Below are 19,375 nucleotides of genomic sequence, written 5' to 3'. Positions count from 1 at the left end.
TTGAGTGGTTAAAGCACAAAACTAGAACTTAGGTCATCCAAATATTCCTGGACTAGCCACACACTCCTGTGGGATGTAATCTATGCCTCAGTTTACCCCCTTGTAAAATGAAGACAGTATATTGACCTACAAAACCAGGCTTTCACAATTCTGTCTCATCAGTTAGTTAGGGCAGTACCTTTATTATTTTAGAGTGGCATGTCCCAATGGCAGGCACCGAGTGAACTTTAAGGCTCTCTAAAAAAGGAGGGAACCCTGCAACAAAAGGCAAGTTGATCTACGTGGCCCAAAGCAGGCCTGTGCAAACACAAATGCACTAGCATAGACACTAGAAACAGTAACAGCTGCAGCCTGTTCAAAGCAAGCCCAGGCATCTTTGCACAACACTGCACTTCAAAAGAGGAAACTGTGGTTCACATAGACTTATGCAGAGGCAGGAGGCAAAATGTGCCTAAGACACTGTGTCAATACTTATGTGGCATAGCTGTGCTTCATGCTACTGTGGGCACACTGCTATCAGTACCCAAGGTAGCTACCTTAAAGCTGGCTGCTTGGATATGTTCTTAAGGACTGCAGTCACACTTTGACTGCAATGTGCGCAAACAAAAAGAAGGAAAGAAGTGCTAGCAGAATTACCTCGCTACACCTAAGTTTACTATAGGGGGACAGAGACCAGATGATACTGTGGTTATTTTTAATTGTGCTTAAATACCTGCCATGTTGGTTGCTAGGCTCTGCTGATACAGTACTGCTGTGCAGGAAAATAATTGGTGCCTGGATTCATGTTTCCAGGTCACTATTGAATATTAACAAGGCTACTGCAGTTGAGCTTCTGCATGGTATAAAACAGGGGCAAGCAAAGTCTGGCCCATGGACCAGATGGGCCCATGGCAGATGTCATTTCCCAGCAGCTCCTGGCCAAGTCGCTGTGGTTGGCTACTATGGAGACCCCAGGATTGGTAGGCCATGACAACAGAGGGCCAGGGTTTCCATGAATACCAGCCCTAGCTGTGCTGGCGGGGTGTGCGGCTGGGTGGGGAGCTGCTCCAGGGCTGGGATCTTGCAGTAGTGACAGTGGGGGGGAGCTGCAATGCCCTGGGCAGGGGCGTTCAGGCAGTGGATCACAGCTCCGTCCCAGCTCCAGACCATAGTCACCACTACAAGATCCGAGCCCCAAAGCAGCTCCCTGCCCAGCCGCGTGCCCTGCCAGCGCTGCTGGGGCCAGTCTTCGTGGAAACCCTGGCTGCGCACTGTCACGGCACCACAGCTCCTAGGGTCTCCATGGAAGCCTGCCACAGTGATGCCGGCAGGGGCTGCTGGGAAATGGAGTCTGGCCACCGGCTGGATCCACCATTTTGTCGTTCCCCATCTCCCCACCCAAACCCACCCATCCTGTCACTGGTCAAATATTGGACCCAGTACCTTCAGCACCAAAACATATGTTCCTACATCAGGTACAACTGCTTTAACTGTGAGGCAACAGTACCTCATTTGACAGTGAGGACAAACAAAAACTCAAACAAGGTGCATCTACATGTGCATATTACTGCAAAGCAATACACTGCAGAGTTTATTGCTCTAGGAGCACCATTTGCATGTGTGCCTGGAAGCACAGCATGTTGAGCTGGATTGGAGCTGTTGTGGCTTGCAGGAGACCCCAGGGTCATGCTGCCAGCCTGGGGCTGCTTTAAGCCAGCTCAGTGTGCTGCAAATACATTGTAGATATAAATATGTCCCCTGCACAGACGTTCCTCACAAGCCAAATACGTTTGCATATTTATGTTAGCACATCAGCAGGGAGAAAATAACATTCATACTTTCAGCAACAATCATTTTGATTTTTTTTTAAAGTAGGTTATAATAGTTTTGAAAGGTTTACATTCCAGCTGCCTGCATTGCTAAAGTATGTTTATATCCAAGAGATCAATGATTGTAAAATTTATTTCCTTTAAAAAATTTGCCTTTAAAAAAAAACCCCCAAAATCAAAGCTACTGTGATAAATGCACTGCAATTCTTGCTTGAGCACACCTAATTTCATCTATGTTTTCCCCCCTTAACTGTCAAGGATCAAATTTGCCAAATATTTTAATAGCTAGAATAAAGGAAAACCAGGTCTTTTGCATCTGCTCCACTTCAGTGAGGTTTGAAATGATCTTTTATTTTAAAGCTCCAGCAAACTAACTGTTTAAAACAACCTACAAGGAAAAGAAAGACAGACATGGAAAGAGACAATGGAGAGATCCTGATACTGGGTTTGAGGCTGAAGCCTTTACAATGGGTATTTTATATCCTGCACTGAAATTTAGGATGAAGTTACATGTTGCCCTCAGACCATACTAAGGGCACTTAAAACATGAGCATAACCACATTAAAGCTCATTAACTTATGCTTAGCGCTCTCCAAGCATCTCAAAATTATGCCACTTTAGGTGATGGTTAATTATGTGCCGTACTACCTAGATCATGCTAGGGTAACTTTAATCTGCTACATGGAGATAAAATGAGCAATCTGCAGTCATACAGCATCGCGGGATGCACTGCTCCCAGCTCTTCCACCGCGCCCCCCCCCCCAGCAGGGACAGATTCCAGGGCTGGATCCAGACGTGCAGGCACATGCATTTCCCTGAGGACAAACAGTAGCTGCATAATACGTGCCACTGCTACTTGTCCCCAGGGAACGCCTGTGCACATATGCTCTTGCACATGGCATGTTGCCCTGGGTAGGGTAGGGGAGCATGGGCCAGCACCTGGGCTGGCCTCTGCAGCTTTACCTGAGGTTCTGGGGACCTCCTGGGGCTCCAGCGATGGCGATCCAGCAGCAGGGAGCCTGGCTAGGAGCTGGAGCATGGCTCTGGCTGGCCAGGCTCCAGTTTTGGGAAGGGCACTCTGCTGCCATGTGTGCCAACCTGTTTTTTTCTGCTGCAGCATTTTTTTGACACAAGAACCTTCTGGTATCAAAACCCATTCCCATGCTGCAAATTAGCAGCATGGGGAACGCCTACATGTGCGGTATATGCCGTGTGTGGCACCACAGATAAGTCTGTGATGCCACATACGGCACATGCGTGCTCGTCTGGACACACCCCAGGAGTCTTGGCTCCTAGCCATGCCCTTGCTCGCCAGCCGTCTAGTGGCAAGTCAGAGCTGTGCAGGCAAGAAGCAATATTAATCCTTAATGTGCAATTGCTCCCAGCACGTTCTAACTTTAACACTGTTTAACATGCCACAGATTTAGTGTGGTTCAAGTACACCGGGGTGAAGATACACATTACATCTCCGATGGACCTATGATCCTCAGATGAACTCTGTCTTATTAAAACCCTATTGCACAAGAGTACTTCTCCAGGACCTGCTTCTAAGTTCAATGAAGTAAACAGGACTGTTTCTGCCATTTCCAATGGGACTGAACATAAGCCACAAAAATCTCTTTATGATCTCCCTCGAGCAAATAGTGTGGTATTGTCCTGGAGCAGCCTGGGAAGAAAACTACACCTAAGCTACAATTTGCCTCCTGCTTTCCCTATTGCTGTACTGCCTATTCAGCCCCGGGGTGGGGTATTAGACCAATGATCTATGCGCACCTCACTCCACGTGGTCCACCTGCACAAACTGGAATGAAACCACCTCCGCTGCCAACTAGGGGATGGGTAAGATGGCATGTCCCTTCTTACATCCTACTCAAACAGAAATGCTCCTTACTGTACATCAACTGTTTTGTGTCAGAAAGGGTTTCTGTAGAGAGTGTTTATGCACATCACTTCCAAGGCAAATCCCAAACTGCCAAACCCCATAAACAAACCCAGTAACACAACTTCCAAAGCATTGTGGAAAACAGGAAAGAGAGGAGCTTGTGAGGAAAGGAAATACCTTTACTTCTCCATAACATGAATGTTTCCTCAGATTTTCCATGGGGAGGGGTGGATTGAAACCTTCCAGTTATCCCACTTACTGATTGGGCATTAGGGATGGTGACATCTGTCCAAAAGATGTGTGCTGGACCCAAAAACAGCTAAAATAACCGAAAAATTCTGTACCTAAGATTTTTGGACCCTTTTTAGGTACTTGACAGACCTCAAAAATCATAAGCAAATTGAATTCTCAAAAAATCATTTGCCATTTCATAGGGAAAATGTAAAAATAGTTCTGTGGAAGTGGTCTGGTCAGCTCTAAAGCTAGTCAGGTAGCAAAAAGAGAAAGAAAAGTCACTGTGAGTATTTGACACTGAGAGAAAACTTGAGTGTAGACTATTAGCCAGTGAACTTTACTCACCTCTTCGCACAAACAAACCAAAGGATCAAGTGCTTAATTAAACCAAATCTGAATCCCTTCCCAACACCACTGTCACAGGAGGATATAGCTGCCAGTTCTGGGAGTAGGAAGCCAGTGACTTAAGACACCTAATGAGAATGAAATGGTTAGTGAGAAAGTTGATTTACCTCAATCTCCCTCAAAAGTTCAGACTGGCCGCATGTTTCCAAGTCCTCCAAAGCTTCTCCAAAAACACGCCAAAAACTATCCTCGTGTGTGGTCTCAAGGCCGTTTTGGCGGTTGGGATATCTGTTGTAACGTAGGAACCAAAAATGGTCAGCACTCTTCTGCAGCAGGATGAAAGCCGCAAGGCTAGAGCAAGTGGCTCACCAGTAAAAGCAGAGACTTGAAGAGTCTTCATATACAAACGCAAACAACATGAACGTTTCGGGCAAAGGAGTCCAAATATAAAACCTCCATGCACTTACTAACAGGGCAAGAGTCTTTCAAAGGAAGAATTAAGTTGGTGTAGTAATGTCAAGTTCAAAAGGGTAAATAAAAATGCCTGTAGGAAGATTGTAGGTTTAGGAAGACGTTTTGGTGAAATAGAGAAGTGAAAGAAAAAGGATGCATTATGGGTAAACCAGGAGCCTCAGAGACTGTTAGTACAAAGGCTGATGGGACAGAGTTCAGATCTGAGACACAGAACACCTGAGAAGAGAGAAAAACACAGAGGGTAACAGACATGGTGAGAAAATGAGAAATACATTAGGTTTCTGTGAGAGTAAATAATGTAAGAAGATGTATATAAAAATGATTGCCCTAGACTGGACAAGTACATAACATTGCAATCAACTATCTAGTGAGCTTTAGAGTACAACCCCTATGAAGCCCCAATTTCACTTTTGTTAACTTTGATAGTAGAGAGGGTGGTGGTACAATTAGGACACTCCTACTCCTATGCAGCAATCATTGGACTTAAAGCAGCCTATCGAGTAGTTAGGCACCCATTTAAAAGATTATACCAGTTCTAACAGTATTGACTATTATGTACACACTGGATTTCCCCACAAATGCAGCGTTTGTATCTCTAGGAGTAAGGAAGGAGGCTTAACTCTGATAGACCTGTGAGGCAACTGGCAATTAAATGCATGGATATCCTCCAAAGTGACTTGGGAAATTAATGCCTGGGAAATTCTTGGTATTATTGTTTGGATTACAGTAGCACAAGGAGGCATTGTGTAAAACAGTGCCTATAACAAAGAGCTTGGTCTAGTGTTATGTGGTCTTTAAGGAAGTCTTCTGTAGGTGAAATCCTGAGAGCCAGCAATTCATTACAAAAATGCCTAAAGAAAGAATCAGTAGAACAGCTCCCGGGTCATCAGCGACACTAGAGCTGTCCTAGAGCAGCTGCTACCCATATGATCAGTAAATACATAAATATAAAGTTTTATCTTTATGGTGTCTGGTAACAATGTATATGCTGGGTTATTCGTGTTTTAGCTGAGAAGAGAGGCTTGTCTCAGTGCTATTGAACATAACTTAAATATTATTTTATTTGAGCACAAATGAAGTGGTTGCCTGTGTTTGACTGAGTGATTGAAAGAGCCCCTATATGCATACTAATTTAGGCCCAGATCCTACAAAGCGTTATGCACATGCATAACATGGCACACTTTGAGTAGGCCCACTGGGTTCAACAGGACTACTCACAGTACAGAAATCAAGCACACAAGCAATTTTTTTGCACAATCAGGACTCCAGGGATTTTCAGCACATGCAGTTATTTGGGTATCAGCTTTCAACTCAAGCCTTTAGTTTATTGTGCTAGGCAGGTTAAAAATTGATGTTATCAACACAAAATCTCCTTTAGATTAAGGCTAACTTGCTATCACAATGCTCAAGACTCAAATTTTGCATTCCTTTCTTTCCTCCCTTCCTTTCCTGTAAGGTGTCCAGGGAGAGAGAGGTAGTCATTAAAGTTCCTTGTCTCTTGAATCAGGAAGTCAAATATCTCATTATTAAAAATGCATTCAGGACTCTATATGGATGAACACGGGGCTCTTACAACTCTAGCATCAGAGTCTTTCTTCTTTGAAAGTAACAGGGATGAGAGAACTATTTTTTCTCTCGTAATGAGAGGATCTGGTACAATCAGTCATGGCTTGAACATCATTGTCTGTTTTCCAAGGCTCTCAGTCAAAATATGCAGGGCTTCAAGAGCTCAGATTACAGCTGGCAAGAGGCTTCCTGTGGGAAGCCATTAACAATAGGTGACCTCTTTTAACGTTGGCTCTTCTTGATGGGGACCAAAAGGAGCATCAGTTTCCTTTTAGTTTTATTCCTTTTCAATAGGTGGAAATGGCCATGAGATGTTCTCATATTTTTGTTTTGACAAACAAAAATGAAAAAAAAAAACCCAACAACACGACACACAGAACTATGGGGATTTTGGAGGATGTCAAGGGTAGGATTAGTCACAAAATAAACGCACCTCGCTGCTGGACATGCAAGGGGTCACCCCTGGGTCTCCCTCATAGAAGGGCTGTGAGGAACTTCCTAGCAACCTTGTGTGGGTAGAGGAACAAGCAGGAGTGATTTTCAGTGGTAGAAGTGAAGGACGGCTATAACCTTCCCCTCCACAGCCAACCCAGAATCCTTTATGTAAAAGCCTTTCTAAACTGGCAGTTCCAGTTCAGCCCCACTAGGTCACCTTGACTTTTTTTTTCTTTTTTTTTTTTGATAGTGGGGCTACACAGTGGTAGAAGGTACAGATCAAGGTGAGCAAGAGAAAGCATCAGACCATAGTTTCCAGCAGATGCAAGGCTGTAAGTGTACTACTTGGTTATCCTTTCATCAGCAAGTGCAGCGTGACCAGCACTAGAGGTCACCTCTGACAAGTAACATGTTATCTTATTTGCTTCAGTTGTTTGCAGCAAAAATTTGTTCAACTTATAATGAGGACCCACCTCTCAGGTATTTTGCCCGTCCTTTATGATGGTTTCACTGCTTAATGCCACCCTGAAATTGCATTGTGCTTAAGAGGCACTCTGCCAATGCCTGTCGTAGGGGGAGATTTCATGGTACATAAACTTAGTCAAAGCCTAGGTATTACATATGTCAGATAAATTACCAATATGCCACAGGTCTTTATAAAATGCCTAACTGAAATATAAGATGTGTTTGCAAACTGCACTGTTATAGACATCCCTCATCCTATTCCTAAACACATGCAGACACACACACACAATGACTTAGACTCAATTTAGACCGTAGATTTGAGGTAGTAGATAGGTTGGCATAAATAGGCTGAATTAATACTGTAGGCTGTCACCATGGTACCCAAGTCAACACTGTACATGACTATGATGAGACAGTACAGGTATAGTAATAGAAAAGTGTATGTGTGTGGGGGAAATTACCATGTTTCACACTGATCTGTTGTAACTGTATTGTGTGATCATCATGCTATGATAAGTGGAAGCTAACCCTTGGTCATTTAGCAGCTGTTCATGCCTGTGTTGGTTGTTCCCATTTGATCTCGCTTAATGTAGGACAAGAGCAGACATATAAAATATATACAATGGATCAGCAGACATGCGCTCACAAGTGAGAAGTACCCCCTCATTTCTTAAAGTGGGATCACTGCTTTGTCTCTCCACAATTACAATATTGAATGCACAGGCAACTATCTGCACTCTTGATTATGACAATACAAATGAAGTGTCCATGTGAACTATCCTACTGTTGTAGTTGAAAAGGGATGTTCTGCCCACTCCTCACCCCTGAACAAATGGTTCCTCCTACTTGCATGCATCCCCCAACTTATTGCAATTAATACATGATCAAAACCTGTCAGCATGCATGTGCACACACACAAACACTCACCTCCCTGCTTTCTTCAGCCCCTACATACCTGCTAGGTTTGTCCCAGTCATCTTCACTGAAGCTCCCATCCAGATAGGGATAATTCTTCCTGGGATCCCCAGGAGGGGTGCTGTTCTTCTGCCTGCTATGTCTCCACTCATGTGGATGTAGGGCAATGCCAGCTGCTTGAGGTATGTACGTACCTAGGAAATGGGAAAGGGTGGAAGAAAGAAGAATACATTACTTTCTTAGAAAACCATAATGAAGTATTAGATCCAGAACAATGATTGCCTTTTTGTTCCAGAACTGAGTATGTTCTCAGAAGAATGTACCACACTACAGCTGTACTGAAACCAGGCCTTTCAGTAGTGTGAGGCCATCAACTAAAAACCCACTAGCCAGGGGTAAAGCATGCAAGATTCAGACCTCACCATACTAAGGTCTGATGAGGTCAAATAGCTAGAGGGAAGTCAAAGTATGACAAATTTGTGCTAAAATTAAACTACAATTTTATGTGAGGTTAATTAGTTATTAATATAACTCACCCAGTATAGAGGTTTCTCAGTCATTTGAAGTCTTTAAATCAAGCTCGGATGCTTTTCTAGAGAACACACTCCAGCTCAAACAGAACACACTGGTTTAAATCCAAATCAAAGCCCAGTGAAGCCAGGAGTCTTTCTTCTGAGTACAAAGGGCTTTGCATCAGGCCTTTTATGCAGCAATCAGGCAATGAAACCTTTTGGCTTGTGTTCTGCAGCAGATCAAATGGATAACTGCAATGGTGAGAAGGGAGGGTTTCCCCTTCATTTCAATATTAGTTTTTAGTACTTTTTTAGATACTAAATAAACCAAACTGGTTGATATGGCCCCAGGAAAGCCTGCATGGTGGGGACACCCTGCCATTACCCTACCAATCAACACTGCTCCTTTTTTGGAGCAACCTCTTCTGGGGGTTAAACAGCAGTCACAGTGCCCATGACTGACATTTTTGACTCTCTGGCTCATTTGCGAACTATGGTATCTTCTTTCAGTTCTCTTAGTAAAAAAATATATAGAACAAACACAAGTGCCTTTGAACTATCAGATGGAAAATCTTACAGACCAAAGCCAGACAAAGCAAAAAACCATTGGTCAAATTTCTGAATCCTACAGAGCCATCAAGTCTTTGCATATTTTGTAAAGTTTGCTATTTCTACAGGGCATGGGTACCACTGACTTCCCCCACAATCCCAAAAGAAACTCCCCCCTTCCTCCCCCACATCCATACAGCTTTGAAAACAAAGTGCATAGGGCTTCCCCTCAAAAGGGAAGTCCACATGTCCAGTTGCAAAAACACATCAGTATAAACTTAAATGACTCCTGGGGCTGATCCATGTACAGGACTGCTGATGTCAGCAGGATAAAAACTTTTAATAAGAGCCCATTTACTGTTCTGAAACAGACAGCAGCACACACTGGACTTACGCCAGGTGACATTTTGTACTTGGCAGACACCGTTCTCAAAGACAGCAAATTCTATATGGAAATTAGAGCTACGCTATCCCAACCTGCCTAAGAGATTTGAGCACACAATCCCCTCTTCAGTTTTAAAGGGATTTGGATGCTCAATTCCTGTTAGGCAGCTCTGGAAATTCTACTCTATCTTCTTAACTGTCCCAGTTTCTTGCAAGGCGGCAGATAGAGGCTAAAAGACAAGAGTTTGGAATAGCATCCTAATATCTTAAATTCCCTTGGTGCAAGTAGGGTAACAATCTGCAGGGAACCTGCAGGTTAGAACTGGAGTTGTGGGAGGGTTGATCTGGAGCTTCTAGGACAGTAGCATGGAGAGCAAGTACATGCATGACTAAAAGCAGTGCTCTGCAGGTCCAGATTAATGCACAGGAAAACTAGGCACATGCCTAGGGTTATTCCTGCAGGGGGAATGGCCCTGTTTGCCTCCCTTCCCTTCCCTTCCCCTCCACTGGCCTTGCTACCACAGCGGCTGCTTCCTAGCAGTGGCTCCAAGCCCCACTCCCCACAGGCGGCAGTGCCAGGGTGGGACAGGGGGTCTCGACTGTCCTGGAGCCTGCGAGTTTGCCTACAGCCCATCCAAAGGGTTAATCTGGCCCTGGTGCTCTGAATAAAGATCCAGTTGCTATAGTCCAAATAGAGCTCCTTTCTTATTGAATAGGTCCCTGTGCATGAAACAAGAGAATACTTTCCTGCAGAGGAGTATAATCATGGTACCCTGGCTGGTACCAAGAAAGTCTCCAAGATCAGGGAAAATTTGTGGCAGAAATGTGAACCTTTTTGTGGAGAGACCAAACTCAGATCCAGCAACAAGTGCTGCAGTCCTGCTCCTGCAAAGAGATCATGGCAGGACTGGGACCCAAAGGTCAGAAAGGAAATGTATTATATGATAGCTGCCATACTGGGTTAGACTGAGGGTCCACATAGCCCAGGATCTTGTTTCTGACAATGGCAAGTAGTAGGAGATGTAGCAGATCATATACGACAGTATATAATGTAATGGTGGACACACAAACACACACACACACGTGCAAAGAGAAGTAAAAGTGCATTGTGCTAGCTCAAAGCGATCTGGTCCCATATGCACATAACAACCATATATCCCACTTCCCTTCACATCATGAGAATGACAACAGAAGAATGTCCCCTGTTCCTTTCACCAGGAACATTTATTTTGACACCACAGTACATTATTTCAGGTACACAGTGAGGATGCACCAGTAAATATCAACACACTGCAGGTCTCAATGGGCCAAAGTGGCACAGACAGATTTTTCCAAACATAGCATTACTTAGCAATTCAAATGCTGTCCACAATGGAAATAAATAGATTTTGTATTCTCCACCCACCTCCTCCGCCCCCTGTCTATTCAGTGTTTCAGGGAAAGCCTCAGAGCCTTTCCAAGAAAACTTGCACACTACAAGCCATACATGCTTTGCCAAGTGAACAGGAAGAGGTAGCAGAGAAACACATAATTAGAGGAGACTTGACCTCCCAAGCAGCCAAGAGCAATGGAAATACCCAGAGACAATGCCAGCATTTTCTAAGAAAATGCCACGGTCCATTATTTTTTGCAGCTGAGCGTTCTCTGTGTGCGGAAAGGTTAGGCTGTTCTGAAACACGCTCCAGAAAGTGCTTGCCAGGGTCTTACAACAACTGAGAACATCGCCGCATCAGAACAACAGGGTCCTCCTACTCAAACCCCTATGCTGGTAGGGGGCCCAATTTCCCAGGGCTGCACGGGCCTGGAGGGAACACATGGATGTATCTGGCTCTCACGCAGGTGGCATCAACAGAGCCATCTCCCTCTATTCAGCCCCCCACACACAAAAGTCTTTCTTTCAGCAGTGGCGCCCCCTTGTTGCAGCACAGTCGGCTGCCACCAGCTCACCCGTATCCTTCTCCCGGAGGATTTATTTTGTCCATTTAACAGCTCTGAATGACATGTGGAGTTGAAACACACTGGACGTTTATTTGAATCTGCAGAGTGCACCTTGCAGCAACCCTCATAACATTACCCCAGCGCCCCCGGGCATGAGCAAGGCTGCTCACTGCCTGCACTATGTGCGAGGAGACGCTCTTTACTATTACTAAATCCCATGCATCTGCCGACCAGACAGTTTAGCAAGCGTTTGCTTCAGAGCATCCCTCTGCACCTCTCAGCGTTCCTCGCTCACTTCAGCCAGCGTCAGCACCACGCGATACAGTGTAATATAATAAACAAGGAACACAAAAAAGCCTTGCAGCCAAGTTCCCTTTTAGGGGCACAGATATATGATCAAACCTCCTTCTCCCTCGGTTTGCAGTTGCTTGGTTTTGCTTTACACATAAAGTGCTAAGTTCACTACAGGCCCCTGGCCAATTTTGTGTTAATATCCCATTTGACGGAGACATAAACCGCACTGTTTTGGGGGCCAAGGGGCTCCTCTGAAGGCTGCTGTCTTGGTTTTTTTCCTCATGCTCACATAACAAACAAGAGCAATGGTTCAAACTAATGGAGCACAGACCCAGAATCAGTCCCTCCAGCATCAACATGTTGGTGTGGCTCTGTCTACAGTGCTGAACATCGCCGGCTCCTTTCTCAGCTCACTGAGGTGGGAGGGAAGCTCATGCCTATAACATCCCATTACCCAACTGGCCGTTCTCAGGCCGTGTCTACTCTTACCATGCTCTGTTGCCAGAACTGGAGGCAGCAGATAGTGGCTTCCACCACCGAAGCGACAGAGCACATACATACATAGGCCTTTTGGGTAGGTCCATGTGGCTCCGTCCAGCAGAAGGGACCCCAGAGGCCACATGAAGCTTTGCAACACCCTGAGCAAAGCTGAAGTAACTGTGCTGGCAAGACGGAGGGTTCAACTGGTGCAGAGAGACTTTTGACACAGACTTACTCACAGCTTTGCTGGAGCGTAGGCTAGGCCTCATGCTACTCTGGGTTTCACTGTTTTTCTTCCAAGCCAGTCCAACTTGGCTCCTATTTAACAGTTTTGAGACCATGTCAAATGCTTTACTGGCCATTAAAAATCTGTTACCATGACTCAAATCCCCTCACCAATGATTTTGGAGTTTTCTCTGTTAAAAACAGGAAAGCAGCCAAGCTTAATAAGGCTCTTGCTTTACAACCCCAGTACTGATTTCTGCCCACGGTCCCTTGTGTCCTTCTCTCTTTTGATATCTGTTCCATTATCTCACTGGTGGTGGTCAACTGCATTTACTACATCTTGCATTATACACTGGTTTAACTCTTTGGCCCAGTGTTTAAGGGGAAATTATAATGTAGCTATATGGTTTTCCCTGATACAGAAAGAAACTGATGTATCTGTGTAGGGTAGAAAATTCAGAAGTTAGTCATACTTCAGGGACTGAGTTATTCCTTATGCAGAGAAGCAAAATGCTACTTGTTACATGAACAGCTTATGGATTTCAAATGTCTTGTTTACTACAGGCTATGGCAGATATTTAAACAGATGCAAAAACCCCATCCTCCAGTGCAAAAGCAGGACTCTATTTCCAACTCTGCCACCCATTTTCTGTTTTGACCCTGGGCAACTAGTTTAAACTCTTTTCCTCAGTTTGTCCATCTTGCGAATCAGAAGCAACATTAAGTCACCTTCGTAAAGTGCTTTGAGGTTCTCAGGCAAGAGCAGAAATCATAGAAAATGAGGGTTGGAAGGGATCTCAGGTGGTCATCTAGTCCAACCCCCTGCTCAAAGCCGGACCACAAGTACAACACAATACTAGAATTAGTACTGGGAATTCAGGACTGGCTTGCATACACAACCAAATGCTGGCTAGTTATTGAACCTCTTAGTTCTACACATAATTGTTAAGGAAAGTCCACATAAATGACCTATGGTAGTTAACACTTCAGTGCCCCCCTGGGATGAACAAGTCATGTACAGCTATTTAGAGCTCAGACTCTCCGTGAGTTCGAGGCAAGGCTAAGACAGTTCACCTTATACTTGGCTTGGCTCACACATCCGTAGGACACAAACTCACCTTGGCTTCCATACCCGGCATCGATGCCTGAGCCGTCCCAGGATTCCATAGCACTGTCCACACTAGGGATTGTGGTGGAGTAAATCTCAGAGAGTTTGCTAGTTTTCTGAGAGTCGGTCAGTTCATCTTCCGGGTCACTCACTTCATTGATGCTCCCTGACTTCTTGGGATAGGACTCTGGAACCAAAACACATTCCTTGTGCTTTCATATTTTTCCAAGTACAAGCGGGATATATTTTACTTGATGAAGATGATCAGAAACTGAAGATGTGTTCTGATAAACACATTTCCTTAGGTGATGAGCTATGGGGAGATATGTTCAGATACTGGAGCAAGTCAGAGTGAAGATATCCCCTTACTTGTTCCTTGAAAACCAGGTCTCCTATGAAAGAAATTTTCACTGAACTTCAAACTTCCTATCCCCCAAGGCATACTAAACTTAGCACCAGCTAGTCACCTTTTACTATGGGTCTCGCAGATCTTCTTAAGAGACTGTTTAGAACATCAAGGCTTCCTGAGAAAGGAGTATATATACACATGCCCTTCTATATATGCATGTGCTTCAGTATAATGTTAAGCAGAAGAGCAAGACTCTGTAGCTACGAACCTCTGGGTTTTTAGTATCAGCAGGAGTTTTAGGGCAAACCCAAAAGCCAGAGTAAAGTCCTGAGGCTTCATTCATTTGGAGGTTTTCTATAGACCACCACTGATTGAAACCATCTCCAATGACATTATTCCAGAGCTTGAAGGGACAGCTAACTTTTTCCACTTCTTAGGAAATCTATTTTCTTATTACTCGGATTAAAACTATTTCCAGCAGCAAGTGTCTAACAAAGTTTGCTGAGACAGACAGTGATTTTTTATGTTATTTTAGAAAGTTTCCCTTAAAACCTTTTAGCCAAATCTGCACAGCATGGTGCAGACAAGGCCTTAAACCCCATGTATAATTTCACAATCCCCTGCTGACACTTGGTTACTTTCTGAAAATACAAAATTAATCCAACTATTTCCCCAGACCAGGGCTTGGGGACATGGAAACCTGGATTATGATCTGAATGCCCCAGCTCAGGGGCCTCTGTATTTCATTTTAGAAATAACAGGCCTTTTTATTAAGCATACTCTACTGATGGGATCAGTTTCTTAGCACAGCCATTTATCTGTAGCGAACATTTTAAGGCCTCATTAATTAGGCAGCCCGTTGGGCTTCACCATTCCCACCTCCCAGCTTCAGGTTTCTACTGTCAGAGCACTAGCAGGAATGGAGGCCCCTCTACAAGTCTGCAGTGCTCAACAAATGAGGACAAATTCTTTTGCCAAACAAAGTTAAGCACCCTTAAAAAGTCCCCACTTCCCAAGCCTTAATAGGATTGCTCACCATGCTTAACCTAAGATTACTTTGAAATTCCAATTACACATGATCCATTCTTAGACTGGCTAATGAGACCTTCTCTGACGCTTGCATCTCTTCAGTCATGTTAGTGGTTCACAGAGAGCTTCCACAAAGTGGCAACAGGAAGCAATGCTTATTTTGGAGACGGGCTACAAAATTGAGCGTAGTGGACAATACACAGACCTAAAGACCAGTTTTCAGCTTGGCCACTGCTTTGCCTTTCAGACAGGCACCTCCCTCTTCAAGCCTCAGATTCATCTGCAAATTGGGGGCAACAATACCAAATTCTTTCGTATAACACTGAGATTTATGCATAACAAGTGCCATGCAAGATAGGGGTATCGTAATTATTTCTCCAGACGACTTGAACCTACAAATCCAGACATGACTTCCCATGTGTGTAGACTTCCTTGGAGATTTGGGCACTTCCTACTTCACAAAGAACTAGAAAGAAGGAAGAAGTAGAAGGTCTAGGAGGTGCCAAGGTTTAGTACAAAAATGAAGATTAACAGAGGGAGGAGGAGAAGGATTGGAGACAGGTCATGAGACGTTGTGAAGTGGAAGAAAAGGGTTGAGTTTGATTGAAAATTGGCAGGGGCATCTGGGAAGAAGTTTTATATGAATATATATAAAATTTAATCCTACCCTGATTGATTACCCCACACCTAGGAAAGATAAACCTTAAGTTATTTTTACAAGTGAACCACCTACCCTGGATGGGCCTCCTTTCCCTTCAGTGCTGCATCAGAGTGCAAGACTGCCAAGCTGCAGGGAGGGGGCAGTTAGGAAAGACAGCCCGGGGAAGGGATTCTAAAACAAAAGCAGGTGGCTTTGAAGAGGATCTTAGGACCTTTTAACGGGACAACAGCCAGCATGAAACCTAGCCCTTTTCCAAAAGCTGAATTAAGAAGCAGGCTTTTTTTCCAGGGACTGCCTGGCATTTCTTGCTAATTTGTATAGTTTTATTCAAAAAGAAAACCCACATATTTCTATTTTTAAAGTGCTTCATTCTCCCTTTTTGCTGTGTGAAACACCTACAGGGAAAACTGTGAAGCCGTTGCTCTATAGTGCTGTTACGAAAAACACATTATAAATAAGTAGGAATTCTATTTCTTCCTGTTATACACAGGTACACACTCCTTTAAATGCCCATAGGTTGGTATTTTGAGAAAGAGAGGTGATTCTTAGACTGACTGTTTCCTTGTATTGTTTTATTTTAAATATATATTTTGCTATTAGTATTTTTTTTTCCAACAAAACTAAGATTTCCTCCCAACCTTTCCTTAGGAGGCCGGATATAGTCTCTACAGTACATTTTGATCTTAGATAACAGAGCACTACTGTGCAAATTAAACCTACATACTAACATAGCAGCAGATACCATTACTTGCTTTCTATTCTGGTTCCAGTGTGTCCTTTCAACAGGGGTTGCAAAGTCTCTTGCACTTACTTTCAGTTTGTTTCTTGATCTTCAGTGTTACAGTTTCTCCAGCCATTTGGAGTAGATGGATGGCTTCACTCAATGGCTTGCCCTTGAGGCTAACATTATTAATAGCTAATATCCGGTCACCTACATGGATGGCTCCAGTCCTAAAGAGAAAAGACATGGTCAGAAACTTAAAAACAGCAGTCTTCCTTCAAGATAAGGACCATTGAGAGCTCACTAGAAGTAATGGAGAAATGGCCATCAGACTTTAACAGAGCATGGACCACTGATTCCTTTGTGCACAGAGTGTGCTCAGCACATTGTAGTTGAACATCTAACATTACATGGAACTGAATGTCCTCTTTCAGACATTACATGCATGTATATCCCAGTCACCAAGCAAATATATTGCGATGCCTGTCCTTCAGCTTTCTGAACTGATAGCTCCAAATAACCAAATCAAATTTGTATGACAAACACACAAGGATTCCTGGTGTGCATGATTTAAGCAGGTATCCGTGCATACAATTTTGACACTAGTTCACAGTAGTGTTTGTGCCAGATTCACAAAAAGAACTCAGAATTAGCAAAGAAAGTTGATTCAACTTTAAGCATGGACTTAGCGACAAAGGGCAAGTACTTTGCTGAATCCAGACCATGTTCCTAAGCTTATACCAGAGGAAATTTAATTGTACTCCTTATCAAAGTGATGTTTGCCATTATTAAATTCTGAGATCCAGAAAGCAATAGCTCCTGTTAATTTAAGCTTGTTGACTACATGCTGCAGACATGATAAAGAATCATACCAATTCTCACACTTCTTGCCTCAGTTATTCCATTACTCATTTACACCAGTGATGCACATTTGGTTCACGTCTGCCAACAACTTGCATTGGCTGGAAACTCTGGTAATTGCGGGTAATTCAGAACAGACTTGTCACAAGACCTGATAACTGGCAAGGCAGTTTAGCTGTAGCTGCTTGCTGGTTCTTGCTTCACGTAATAGCATTAAGGCTTCCTAATGGTAAAGAAGAAAGTGGAGGTTCTTCTTCCAGTAGCTTTACAATTTCACTTAGCAGGAATTTTCACATAATTGAATCTGAAAAAGCTGCAAGTCTGGGTCATCACATTGCCCTGTCTGAGCTGCAGTACCTCTCAGCTAGGTCACTTCCATTCATTGAGTAAATTATACTTGATCACAGTTACCGTAGAAACAAATATTTTCGCTTTCCTGCAGAAAAGAGCAGCTAATGGCCCCCCTTCTCTAAAAGGTCCCGTTCACAATGCAGGCAAGCTTCCACAACTGGCCACTAGATGTCACTTGAACTCCATGAAAATCATATTGGAAAGCCCTAGGGGACATTTCTGTCATTCAAATAAATTATGGATGAAACTGGATCTGGAGATAAATTGCCTAAAAGTTTAATTTATATGGTTCATTTTTATTTTATATTAATGGTGGCACATTATAGCCAATGCTTCCTTTTTGACAGTGGTTGCAATGTTTACAGAGCACTTCTAACAAGTATATCTACTGCTGATTTGCAAATGAGGACAAATTTCCCCCTCCTTCTTCCCCCACAACAGGAGCAAGTCCAACTGGGAGCAACATAACTACAGTACAATAATCACAAAGCTATGACTCAGCAGAGGAAAACAGTCACGCAGAGCAAAGTTTTTCTCCTTGAGACCTAGGAGGAGTTATTCAAAGTAGTCAAGAAAAGTTTCCCTATGTGTGGGGCTGGGCCTGTCCAAAGGCTTCCCCACTCCTGCCTCCCAAGAGGCTTCTGAAGCAGACTTTCTCTTGAGCATTTGTGCAAAGGAGGGGGATATCAAGCAGGAGGTAACCCACAACTATCATTTCCCTTTCAACATTATCAAACCTAATGTTGCAGATGTACAAAGCAGCCCAAAGAGCTTTTGGGCCTCGTCTCTGCCTAAATGGATGCAATTATTGCCAGAGCACAGGCCTGGTGGGTGCATTTGTGTAGGCAGGGGTCATGGATCTAGCAGTGCTCTGAAGTGGGCTTGAGGCAAGATGCCTGTTCATTTGAACGGAGACTACCTGGAGCGCCTGCCTAAAAGTTTGCCAGCAGATGTGCAACTTCTGGCCTGACCTGAAGTTGGCCACTGAGAAGCTCATGGAAACGGTGCTGCCGTAACAGAAGATCTCACCATGTGTGTCTGTGTATTTAGACAGCAGGCAAGCATCATGTTACCAAGAGAAAGTGGCCGCCCTTGGACAGGCCTGATAACATGCATAAGGATTAATAATGGGAGAGAGCTGCTGCTTGACAGTGACCCCATTATCCTGAATCCTCTGTAGTTTTCTATCAGATCAGATATCTGCAGCAACAAAAAAATGCTCAAGGTTGAGATAAAACTATTCACTAGAATCTGGGGCTGTTTAAACCCAGACAGCTTGTTACCCAGCCTGACACACATGGCAGAGCTTGGAGGACACTGCATTCCCGGTTACCAAGAAATCAGCTGCAGTTGCAGTCTGACTGCCTCCCAACTGCTTCACAAAGTGGTCACAACATCTCTATTGTTACATGCACACGGGGAAGCATCCACCGAACATTATTATTTCTGCTGAGCTACGTGCTGTGCTCCTGCCAAAGCAGGTTTGGGTCTAATTTTGAGTTCTCTATAAATCTAAATTATATTTCCCAGAGCCTGGAAGCTTTCCAATGGCAGTGTGCTGAAGGGGAAGATTAGATGGATTGCTGGCTAGGTCAAGAGGTCCGAATACTTGGAATCCAGCACTCCTGTCCCGACTCCTCTCCCCGAAATGATGCAGCAATGCCTCTCCTTGCTCATGACTTCCCAGCCCTTCTTATCAGGTCAGGACCAGAAGGGGGAACACAGGGCAGGGCATCTCAGAACAAAAATGTACACTTGACCTCCTGGAAAATTTCATCCTAATCCTTTC

At 43.9% G+C, this 19,375-nt stretch overlaps 1 protein-coding gene across 5 annotated transcripts in view; it reads right to left on the bottom strand.

Moving 5' to 3' along the window:
* Nucleotides 1-19,375, bottom strand: part of GRIP2 (glutamate receptor interacting protein 2) — a 166,616-nt gene that overhangs the window by 12,108 nt on the left and 135,133 nt on the right. For 4 of the 5 annotated variants that reach the window (XM_019499694.2, XM_019499699.2, XM_014605587.3 and 1 more), the window contains exons 18-21: nt 16,465-16,604; nt 13,625-13,801; nt 8,165-8,318; nt 4,437-4,557 (exon numbers count right to left, since the gene is read on the bottom strand). In XM_019499694.2, the coding sequence (XP_019355239.1) occupies nt 4,437-4,557; nt 8,165-8,318; nt 13,625-13,801; nt 16,465-16,604 (592 nt within the window). Of the gene's footprint in view, nt 1-2,848; nt 4,398-4,436; nt 4,558-8,164; nt 8,319-13,624; nt 13,802-16,464; nt 16,605-19,375 lie in introns of those variants that run through there. The other variant, XM_019499700.2, reaches the window with a different exon arrangement.

The sequence above is a fragment of the Alligator mississippiensis genome, chromosome 12 (assembly GCF_030867095.1).
Source record: "Alligator mississippiensis isolate rAllMis1 chromosome 12, rAllMis1, whole genome shotgun sequence".
Classification (NCBI taxonomy): Eukaryota; Metazoa; Chordata; order Crocodylia; family Alligatoridae; genus Alligator; species Alligator mississippiensis.
Note: the sequence above shows the minus strand (reverse complement) of the source record. Positions and strands in the feature narration are given on the sequence as shown.